Source organism: Thalassophryne amazonica, chromosome 8, assembly GCF_902500255.1.
Source record: "Thalassophryne amazonica chromosome 8, fThaAma1.1, whole genome shotgun sequence".
NCBI lineage: Eukaryota > Metazoa > Chordata > Actinopteri > Batrachoidiformes > Batrachoididae > Thalassophryne > Thalassophryne amazonica.
In genome coordinates, this window is record NC_047110.1 from 89,078,154 (window position 1) to 89,090,279 (window position 12,126).

Here is a 12,126-nt window from a genome sequence, read left to right on the forward strand (position 1 = left end):
GCAGCGTGGCTTTGCTTTGAACCTTGAACCAATCGAAGCAGTGGTTCGCAGATTGAAACAGTGCTTCGATTGCTTTGTTTATTCTTTCTTTCTTTCGCTTAATTTTCCCCCGCTAAAACCCTAAAGAGCATACGTCTGTGAGTATTATTTACGTTTTCTATGTTAAACCGACCTGTTATGGTCTTCTGAAACAGTTGATAGATGTATTTTATAACTTAAACGGGAGTGATGCTAATGCGTTAGCGTGTCTATGGCATTTTCAATGTTAAAAGTTAGCATTAAGCAGTTGCAGCTGTCGTCACGTTCGGGTGCATTTGTTTTCAAATTGTAATATTTTTTTAAATTTATTTTTGTTTATATATTATAATCTAATGATTATTATATACAATATATACTTATTATATACAGTTTTAGAGAAAGACAAAAAGAACCTGAATAGAAACACAACAGAAAATATAAAACCAACAAACAATGAACATACATAAATACATACATACATACAGAAATAAATCATTGTTTCCTGTGAACACCTAGTGACTCTTACACCTCCATTTCATCCCTGTCTTATTTAAGTTTAATGACAATTTGTTTCGGTCAAACCATATTTTCAATGTGTTAATTTCCTCAGTGATTTCCTCCAGAACTATCTGCCAAGCTAGAAAACTGCTGCATCCTAGTAAAAGCAGAATACTACTGGAATGAATCTGAATAAGGAAAGGTGTTTTTTTTTTTTCTCACTAAATGGATGCTGCACTCACTCCAGTTTATTGTCTGGAATAGTCCCAGATTGCATTTCACAGCTTCTAGAATTCATTTTCGTGCAGATGGTGACATATCCATCCCTGAATATGTCAATCGTGAGTCGCTTTTGTGCGGATTAAAGTTACTAACTGGGACTCCTGTCTTGTTGCAAGAAAGAAACGAGAATCGTCCTCTGTTCTGTTCACACAGCTCCAAACACTGCGCGGCTCTCTGCCAAGTCAAGTTAGTCGAGTCCAGTCGGAATTAATAACTTCAAAGCGAAACACAGTTTTGTTTGTTTTTTTTTTTATGTCCAGAGGTCAAGGGTACAGTGACCAATTTCATATTTATTTACTTTAAGACTCAATGAAATACATAGAAAACCTGTAAAGCCTACTTTTAGTACAAAATTCACGAGGTATCAATAAGGAATTGGATCGATAAGCAGAATCAATAATGACATTGATAGATCAAATCTTATCAATACCCATCCCTATTCACGAACGTCACAACACTATCAGATTGGGTCATTGCAATACTTTGTGTTAAATATCCATCCTCGATGAATTCAATTTAAATGTATAGCTGGAGCAGTGTTGGGTTAGTTGCTTTGCTCAAGGTCACTCCAGTCATGGATGGAGGTGTAAAGAGAGGTAAGGTTGGGATTTGAGCCTGCAACCCTGTGATTGAAAGACCAACTCCCTAACCATTGGGATGGCTCGTTAACCTATAACATCTGCATGACATGAACTTATGATTGGTAATGCAAAACAAAAATCTTTGTCTTGGAGCACTTTTGTGTCCCCACCAATATCAAAATCAAAGTTACTCCCCTGCTTGAATGTACAAGAAGACATCTTGATTATATAAAGAAGCCAGAAGATATGAGGCCAAACAATTTACAAGAGACACCAAATCAGTGCATGTTTCACTTGATAATTGCGGTGCCAGCAGTTCAAACAGGCAGCAGTCTGTTTGCTGGTGCTTAATCAGAGGAACTACACTGCACATTTTAAAGCATATTAACAGTTTTCTTAACTTCAGTGAAGCAGCAGGTGTATTTTAATCACACAAGTCAGCCGTTTCATAATTGCCTTGTGAGCCAGAGTGCTGTCAGTCCTCTTGTGGTGCACATTTTAAAAGTATATTTCAAAATCCTTCAAATATGCAACAAGAATGGTAGTAGCACAGCCTTCTTACTGTCCAATCAGGTAGTGCTTTCCCCAAAATAACAACAATAATAATAATAATTCAATCAATATTACTTTATGTTCGACTTTTACTGCTACAATGCTGAACTAAGGGGAATTGATGAATTTAGAAAGTATTTTGGAAACTGTAACATAATCAACAGTAGCAAACTGGAACATTGTGTAGAGCATATCACTGACACTGATCATATAGCGGACTGCTCAGACTGTCTTGTCGGCTCTCACTCACTCACTCACATATCGTATTTGACCTTGACATGACTTATGTTGTTTGGATGGTCCACTGAGTTTATGCACTATTTTTTAGAAATTGCTCTTTTTGTTCTAAAGATATGACTGTGGACACACACACAGCCATTACATTAGCCTCTTTCTGCTTCACAGTGAGGCTATTAGATTGTGGCTCAAAATAGAATCTTGAATTACTCTGCCCTCAGTTTCATACATAAAATTCAAATATTGATCTAGAGAGCCATAGCATTCTGTTTTTCATGCAGTCTTTCAAGTATTCAAGCAAGTGGATACTTGGGGATACCCTAATAAGTATCACTTGCATTATGAGGGATCATCAGCTACAATTTGCCCATATGGTAGTTTCTCTGGGCATGATCCAGCATGTAGGTAAGCAGTGTTGAGGACCCCAGCAGCTGGAGAAAGCCAAGAACATCAACAGCAGATGGATGACAAGTCAGTGCTATGATGCTTCCAAAAATTAGACAGGTGGTGTGCAGTTGGAGCCTCACACATCACCTGATGCTGACCGTAAGAGGGGAAAAATCTATTGTTTCTTCTCAGCAACACCTTATGTTTGGTAGTAGACAGGATAGTTTATAGAAACCATGTAGACAAAATTTCTGTGGAAGGTAACATAATATGCCACATGAGATGTCACAGTTTGACAATGGACAAATGATTTTCTTTGTCTTGTGGATATGAGTGACAAGAAACTAAAACGCTGCGTTCATATCTCACAGTTGGCAGCCTTGCTGTTTTAAAGAACTTGATTTAAATGTCAGTTCTTTGTGTGGTCTTTTATATTGCTTTTTGTTCTCTTCTTTGTCATTTTTGTTGAGTATGTGCCCAGTTGGCACAAGAGGCTTGCCTGTGTTCTTTTTGGACTCAGATTTCTGAAGTGCTGTATGATGTCTGCAAAATGACTGGAAAAATGCATACATGCATGTATATAAAGCCACAGTTTTTGAGGTTTTGTTTTTTGCTGTTGTTGTCCCCCACCACCACACACACACACACACACACACACACACGCCATAAAAGAGAACAGGGTCTCACATTTTGTCATGTTTTTTTGTTTTGCAGCGGATGGAGTTCACAGTGAAAAACACACAGGTCAGAGGAGGATACGTTCTCCATGTGGGAACAGTGTATGGAACACTGAAGGTTGGAGATCGTGTCACGTTATATGTGGATGAGGTGAGAATATAGGCACAGGGATTAAAGGTCTCAGTTGCTACGACAGATTTCCGCCAACTTACTGCCAAAAAGCAGCGTTAGCGCTCATGCCGTCCTGAGGCAAAATCACAGCTGGACACAAGATATTAAAATTACTGCGTTCAAAAATCATCTCTGTTTTGTTTTAGTTTTTTGTTTTTTCTCCTGGCAGTGAGTCCCTGTGTCTGCTCCTCTATGTCCTGTCTGCTACAGAAGGGTGAGGCGGTATTTTTAAACTTTTCTTTTCCTCGAAAGTCTGCTCCAAGTGTGTCTGAGTGTCCTCATTCTGGTTAAACTAAAACACAGCTACAGACCTGCGACGCATTAACAACAAACAGTAACGCTTTTTTTTTTTCTTTTCATAATGCACCTATAATCTCTTTCTGAGGATGGCATGAGGTAAATGTGTTGATAAAACCTTCTTACCTCTCAATCAGGTCGCGCTTTCCACATAAATACTCAAATTCTTGATTGTTCTTGCTCAGAGACTGCAAACCAGGGACAAATTCAGATGGAAAGTGGGTGTTGTTGGTGGGGACGTGCCCAGTGATTCAATGTCCACTTTTGAAGACATTTTCCGTACTACTACTGTTTATAGTAATCCATCCATTTTCTATACCCGCTTAACGCCAATCAAGGGTCATGGTGGGGGGCTGCAGCCTAACCCAGCAATCATAGGGCATGAGGCAGGGTACATCCTGTTGCAGGGCCACATATAGACAGACAAACACATTCACACCCGCACGCACCCCTATGGTCAATTTAAAGTTTCCAATTTACCTAATCTGCATGTCTTTGGATGTGGGAGGAAGCCGGAGCACCCAGAGGGAACCCGTGCAGACACAGGGATACTTATTAAAAAATTTTTTTTGAACAACTAAAATGTTTAAATCACTATTTCTCTAGGCCTAAGCTTTACTATAGTCCTGGACTGTATAATTGAGGAGCCATATAAAAATAGTTTGTTTAACTTTTCTGCATAACTAAAGTGGAATGTGAAGCAGAGGTGATTTCTCTAATACTGCGTTTATACATAACGACGGTAAGTCACGAATGCCACGAGGTATACATTCTTGGCCGCTGATCACGAATGTGATGATTCGGGGCAGAGGTGTCAGGTGTCCTCAGGAACTGCTGGAACCTGTTACCACGCATTATGATTAATGGTGCGTATTGCTGGAGAATTATCAGGAACCATTATGCACGGTCAAGAATAATTGCGTTGTTGCGTGTAACAGCGCATCGTTACGTTCTGTCATGTCATGAATGAGGTGAATTGTCTCCACACTCGCACACCCATATTCATCCATCAGCTGCTGAACAATTCAGATCGCTCCAGTTTGTTCCTCAAAATCCACAGTAGAAGAACTTTGACTGCATGCTTATTTGGGCTCTGTGCCATGGAGTGGTGCAGAAAGGAGGAGGAGACGGGAGAGTCTTGCTCATTGTCCCAAACATCAGGTGCAGCAGCAGCAGGTGGAATACATGCAGGAGCGCGCTGATGAGCATTGGAACAAAACTTTTAGCCGACTTGGCGTCACTGTCCTTCTTCAGCATACTGCAGCAATGAAACTGAATGTGGTGCAGCAGGGTTTAATTGTGCGCACATCAGAGAAGAACGCTGTCATGCTCTATTAACTCATTGAGTGCCAGCCATTTTCAAAGTTCAGAACATCCCAGTGCCAGGATTTTTCAGCATTTGAGTGTTTTTTCAAGACCCATAGAAAATTGAGTTCTATGTCCATGTCAACAACAAACATACCAAAAGAAACTTCAGACTTTCCTTTATAATCAGAAAAAAACATTTGTTTGTACCTCTTTCCATTCTTTAGTAATTGCAGAACATGGGTGGGTATCACTAAAAATGACAAAAAACTGAGAAAATTGGCTTTTTGTGACAAGCAACATTTCAAGCAGAAAATGTCTTTGATAATTGTTGGAGGGACTACATCTCTCGGCTGGCTTGGGAACACCTTGGGGTTCCCCCAGAGGAGCTGGGGGAGGTGTGTGTAGATCAGGAGGTCTGGGCAGCTTTGCTTGAGCTACTGCCCCCGCGACCCGACTCCGGATAAAGCGGAAGAAAATGGATGGATGGATGGATGGACATCTCAAACATTATGAAAAGTGATCGTATTGTATAATGCACCAAAAAAAAAAAACGTCAGGGGAGGGACTCCGTCTGTCTCTTCTCTCTGCGGCGCGTCTTTTCCCTCTGGCTCCCGCGTATCGGACCTTTTTATTTTTTTCAAAAACCTGATGGATTTGAATCACGTGTGCTTGCATGAGCCTGTCGATTGCGTCATTTGCTTGTAAGCAGCCTTTGTGTGAGGTGTGTGTCGTGCCCTCGGCGTTTTTTCATTCCAAGGAAAAAGACGGAACGACTGGAGCAGCGCGACTGCATCACAGTTTGACAGACAGCCAGGTGGAAACCAGTCACATTAGGAGCGGTACAACCGTAAGACGTCCGCACAACGGTGGAGAGCGAGCCGCGCTCCGGTCCACACTCACACTGCTACTACCCACAGAATGGGTTCCCTTGTGATTACAATTCAAATTTTTTTTACACAAGCTAGATCAGTTGATTACCCCCATACAAAAATGTAATTGGCGCGATAACGCGTCTTTGGCGCTGAACGTTACTATCTGAAAAGACGTGTTTAAGCGTTAATGGCACTCAGTGAGTTAAGGATCACCACTAATCAAGAGGGATCAACGCACTCAGTTGTGACCTCTACGACATGAGGTGAAATGAGGGTGGTGCGTGACATTAGTGGAAGATTTTTTGACAGCCAAAAACATGCTCCATGAAAATCACGAATATCACACACCAACACACATTATTAAGAAACCTATTTAGATGCGTTAAGCCACTTTAAGCTTGTCAGGAATGTGCTAAGAATGACGCAGATATCACATTTGTAACGCATCTTGCCTATGTGTAAATGCTCCATAAGACTGCAAGGGAAGCTCAGCTTCCCATAAAATGTCAAAATATTAAGTGGTCAGATATGTACAGTTTAACATTTCATGACTACAAATGCGTTAGAACATGTTCATCTTGAAGACGAGTTCCTTCGGAATCAGCTACTTAATCACAAATTGATTGACTCACTTCTCATAAATCTTTTTCAGTCTGTGGTCAATGCATTTTCTCGTAGAGGCCTAGCATCCTTTCACTTCAATTGGACTGCCTGGAAGAGTTTTGTTTTTTTGTTTGTTTTTTTTCTCCTTCTTCTTTTCATTGCCTTGAAACTCAGCGGTCATTGGATAAAGCCACAATTTTGTCCTGCCCCCAGACGTTGAGCATCTCTGTGGGTGAATGGCACTTAGGGCGGGCCTGGACTCTAGACCTCTGCACAGTGATTGGACAATCAGCCGAAAGGCCAAATCCCATTTTAATTGACAGCTATTTTGAGATTTAGGCATCAGATTTTATGTATTTGCGCATTTTTAAATTTCTGCCAAAGTGGCTTGTGTGCGCTATAAATGAGTCTGTTTTAAAGGCGTTATATGAGATCCAGGTGAGTTACTCTCTGCTTCGTTCTTCAGTAAGTTAGTGTTTAAGGTCATCTTTAATTAATGTCCCAGTTCGCAACACAACATCAAAGTATTCATGATTATAATTCTGTACATAGACATGTGGTAATAATTAGTGGTTGCTGATGAATTTTATTGATGAAAATTAGAGATGGAGAAACTGAAGCATTTTGAACCACTGAATCAATATGAAGCAATGGTTCAGTGTTTTGAAGCTTTTGATACATTTATATATGGCAACATCTGCTGGCCAGTCTTTAACATAACATTTGCAGTAAGCAGTAAGGCACTGTTGTTTAATAATAAAGGTTCTATGTGCTCCTTGAAATTTTTGATATTTTCTTTTAAAAACATTAATAATATGCTTGTGTTATAATGTAATTATGCCATCATAAAATACTGTATGTAATAGAGATATAAATTGTGAAATACTTGTGCAATTAGACACTGTTATGACCATTGTACATACACATATATATAAATAGTGACCAGTTTTATGATGTAAGCCAACAATGACCTTCCCCTCTTTGACAGACCAGCAGCCTTCACTGATGTGAAGCAGTAACTTTTGTTAATGTAATGTTTAAGCTCGGGCATTGCTGGGCTTGTTTGGGGCTCTAGCTTTAAAATCAGGTCGGCGAGGGAAGCCAAAAATATGAAAATGATTGCGGCTCTTCTGTTTAATAATCTTATCAAACAAACATATAGGTTGTGATATCAATTTTGGTTAAAGGTAAAGAAAAGGTGAAACTACAAAAAAAAAAATAAAAACACACATTAAGAAGTACAACTAAATTGAGGGGGATTGGGGTCAGAAAACAGTCATCAAAAAACCTCCAGAATGCAACCCTGGACATCAAAAACCCAGAACCCCCCCATGCTGACTAAGATGCATTTTTACCAAAAAAGAACTCCCCCATTTCAGATCCCAAGATTTTAATTGGTATTGAATAAAAAGGCTCTAGAAAAACTGTCCCATGTGTGTAGCCTGAAGTATTAAATAATGTGTATGTTAAAGCCTTTCTATAATGTGCTGGCTGTATTAGAAAAGAGCAGCAGGGGTTAGTGAGTGAAATATAATCTTGTTCAGCAGGAGAAAAATTTGGTGTTTTCTTAGATGTGTCCACCTTGATCTTATTTAAACTCTAAGACACAATCGCAGAAGGGTTTCTGCACAAAGGTAGATGGTGAACAGCTTTTGATTTGGCTGTGAAATTTTTTTCAGTCAGATTTATTCATTCATTTATTTTGCTTTAATCCCTGTAGGCAGGATGTCTCTTGTTTCTTACAGCCGGGTGAACACGAATGCAGGGTTTTCTGATTTGCTGACGGTGCCTACCATTGGCTTTGTCTCACTTTGGAGAAATTACAGTCGCCTTTGTGTTTTGTTGACAAGGACTGAGATATCTGTACATTTGCTTTTTTTTCAGGCTCGCCGTCGGCCTATCATGAGCAACCACACAGCAACACACATCCTCAATTTTGCCCTGCGGGGAGTTTTGGGGGAGGCAGACCAGAGAGGCTCCCTGGTTGCCCCTAATCGCTTGCGGTTTGATTTCACTGCCAAAGGTGCTCTGAGCACTGGGGAGGTCCGCCGCACTGAGGAAATGGCTTGTGCCATGATAAGAGAGGCTAAGGTCAGTGATCAAATGAATGTTAGTTTCACCACAGAGAAATGTTGAAATATTTCTAGACCTTCAAAATACAGGGTGTCCCAAAAAAGTGCCAGAAAAATAAATCCGTAGAAAATCTATACACCTTTGGATAACGATATCTGTCATATGACAATTTGAAGCATATCTCAGAGAATTTTATCTCTGGTGTTCATTTCTACTTTTACCTCAGTTTGTAACAATTTTGGCACTCACAAGATGTGCTCAATATGTGCACCGCTCCCCCTGGTTTGCCCCGATCTCCCTTTAACACTGTGAACTGTTCTATCCATTTGAAACTTCTTTACAATCCTCCATATTGTCTTTCTGTCTGGAGCTTTTCTAACTACAAAATGTTATTGATATTGTTGTTGGATTTGCACCATCGATTTGGTCTCAAAGTAGAATTCCACCAGTTTTCTTTCCTTCTATTGTTAGCGGCATCTTCATTGAATCAGTCTCAAATTACATCAGAAATATATCTTGATGTGTGGGGGAAAAAAACCCAACGGAATTCACATGAGCCATTGCAGAATTAGTCAAAGGATTTTGTAGCACTTTTTTGGGGGACACCCTGTACTTCATTGCTCTAAACTGTCTTGTTAGCTGACAGAGTTTGATTGGGGTTTTCATCAGTAGGTGGGTTGATATCATCGGGGTAAAATGCAGTGTAGTTTTTGGTGAGGCTTTTTCCTGACATTTGGACCAACTTCAGCAATCTGTTGGGTTTGTCTAGGCAGATTCTGAACATTTGTACCGATGGAGACACCTAGGACTGGGTTAAGTAGGTCTTGTAGAACTTGGGCTGTTAGCATGGCTATAAAGATGGCTCAAGCTGTGTTGGCTGAAACATCAAGCCTACATTGTGGCTTACCTGGATGATTGCAACCTAAATATGAAATATAACCAGTTATTTTCAAAGTTGGAACATTGCTTTTTGTGTGCATGATTTGTAAGTTCCAAAATTTCTTCTGCTAAAGTATGGTGTGTGTTTTTGTTTCCCCTGTCATCTTTTTATCTTGTCTAGCCGGTGTACGCCATGGAAGCTCCACTAGGAGAAGCCAAGGCTATTCAAGGTCTGCGTGCTGTGTTTGACGAGACCTACCCCGACCCTGTCAGAGTCGTCTCTATTGGTATCCCTGTTCAAGACCTGCTGGACGACCCCAGTAGTGCCGCTGGTTCCCTCACCTCTATTGAGTTTTGTGGTGGAACGTAAGTGTCTTTTTGTGATTGCATCCCAACCAGTCCATCAAACTGGAAAAATCATTGCTTATCTGACATCTGGTATCAAAAGCACAAACCTCTTTGGCTCATGTCTTCTTGGTGAGACAGATCCTTATGAAATATTAAATTCACACAAGTGGCTAGGCAGGTTTTACTGCATCCAAGTAAAATGATGTGTGTGAGTAATCTGTGGAAGTGAGCACATTCGTAGTCTATCAGAGGTGTTTTGACTTCTTCATAACAATTCCTGCAATAAGACACCAGAGAGTTCTGCTGATAGAGATAGTCAGACTTGCTTTGGGTGGGCGGGCAGTGGATTGCCTTACATCATAGCCTTTGTCATTTCAATAATGGACACGTTTAAGGTACTTTCACATATTAATGTTAAAATAATGTTGTTTTTCACAACTTTACTGCATCTTTAATGGGATGCATTAGCAAAGCAACATTTAATGGGTCTTGTTGCAACTGTGGTTCTTTTCTACCACATTTTCGTCTTCAGCTGCTCAGCTTGTGTACTCACACACTTCATAATTGCATATCATTACACATAATTGTAGCATATGGCTTTATTTGGTTTAACAGTCAGGTCTCACCAAGCTTTAATTTCTTTGAAGACATAAATCAGGCTGGACAATTCAGTCCCTTTATCACCTGGCTATGAAGTACTGGTCTCAGTTATGTGGTTCAGCACTATTTTTGCATCACTGCTAGTAATTACTGTACTCCGACTTGAACAGTATTCCAGGTGTTTAAAAAAAAAAAATCACTAAATATTACAGTTGGCATGCGGTCGGACTTAAATTTGTGGCTCAGTTCAGTGATTAGACTCGTCCTGGTGTCTGAAACGTCTGTTTCTGACAGCAAAATCAGTCTAATATTGAGATGTCATACACGATTTTTTAGTATTATCAGCCAGTAAATAGAACTTAAATTATATTTGTAAAAGCAATTTTTTTCATGCTGAGTGACGGCACTGTGCTTTTTTCCCCAGTAATAGAATTCATAAAAGGTTTATTTGCACTTAGCTACAGCATCACAAATTGAGTTTGTAGGTGATTAAATAAAAAGCCATATTCTGGGTTGTGTCTGCAGTCATGTCGCTGTGAGTACACCTGCTTGTGTCAGCTCTCAGACATGAAGTAGTTTACAGTGCATCCGGAAAGTTATTCACAGCAGTTGACTTTCTCCACATTTGTTTTAATGCTACGGCCTTATTCCAGAATGGATGAATATTGTTTTTCCCTCAAAATTCTACACACCCTATCCCATAATGGCAATGTGAAAAAGATTTTTTTTTTTTTTTTTTTTTTTTTTTTTTTTTGCAAATTTATATCAAAAAACAAACAAAAAACAACTAAGAAATCACATGTACATAAGTATTCACAGCCTTTGCCATGAAGGTAAAAATGGAGCTCAGGTGCATCCTGGTTCTGCTGCTTAATTGGAGTCCACCTGGGGTAAATTCAGTTGAATGGACATGATTTGGAAAGACACACACCTGTCTGCACATACTGTCTCACAGTTGACAGTGCATGTCAGAGCACAAACCAAGCATGAAGTCATTGTCTGGAGACCCAAGACAGGATTGTCTCAAGGCACAAATCGGGGGAAGGGTACACAAACACTTAAACTGCGTTCATACCGGGAGCGACAGCAGTGACAGGTTGCCATGTAATCCCTATGGAACGACGCGTTTTGGCACCAAGTCACACAGCGTGACGCGATGGACGCGAATGAAGCCATGCGAGTGAAGCGATTTGGCGCGTTTGTGGCGTGATATTGCGTCGCGTCACAACTCGTTGCCTTCCTCCCCAAGTTGAAAAATCTGAACTTTTTCATCTTGTCGCGCCACAATGACCAATCAGGGACTGAATATGTAGTGACGTGGAGATTGTCTGGAGTTTGACTGAGGATGTGAACATGTCCTGTCTCTGGTAGCCAGCCTGTGAGCAGGACTTATGTCTCTTTTGTCTTTTATTTCACAATTACGTGCGCGTGAGTGAATCATCCCTGAAGATTATTTTATTAACTGCACAGATGTATAATAAAACAAATGGTGACTGGTTTCTAAACACAATTATGACAGTTTTTTGGGGAAGAGCGAGCAGCAGCCCCACAGCAGGGGGAGCGGAGTTGTTTTTTTTTGTACTTACATGTGTACGCGTGAACGGGACAGGAGCTCCTCAAACTGGGTCCAGCAAAGGCGGAAGGACTGCTGAAAGCGGCCGTCATCCAGATGCAGCTCCTGCAGCAAATAATGATACTCCCCGAATTGGGAACGTCTCATGACGTTTGTCAGCTTTCCACAA

At 40.4% G+C, this 12,126-nt stretch overlaps 1 protein-coding gene across 4 annotated transcripts in view; it reads left to right on the forward strand.

Annotated features, from left to right (window-relative positions):
- LOC117516073 (alanine--tRNA ligase, cytoplasmic-like) overlaps window positions 1-12,126 on the forward strand; it is a 54,244-nt gene that overhangs the window by 31,097 nt on the left and 11,021 nt on the right. For all 4 annotated transcript variants that reach the window (XM_034176952.1, XM_034176953.1, XM_034176954.1 and 1 more), the window contains 3 exons: window positions 3,270-3,383; window positions 8,369-8,575; window positions 9,618-9,802. In XM_034176952.1, coding sequence (XP_034032843.1) covers window positions 3,270-3,383; window positions 8,369-8,575; window positions 9,618-9,802 — 506 coding nt within the window. The remainder of the gene's footprint in view (window positions 1-3,269; window positions 3,384-8,368; window positions 8,576-9,617; window positions 9,803-12,126) is intronic.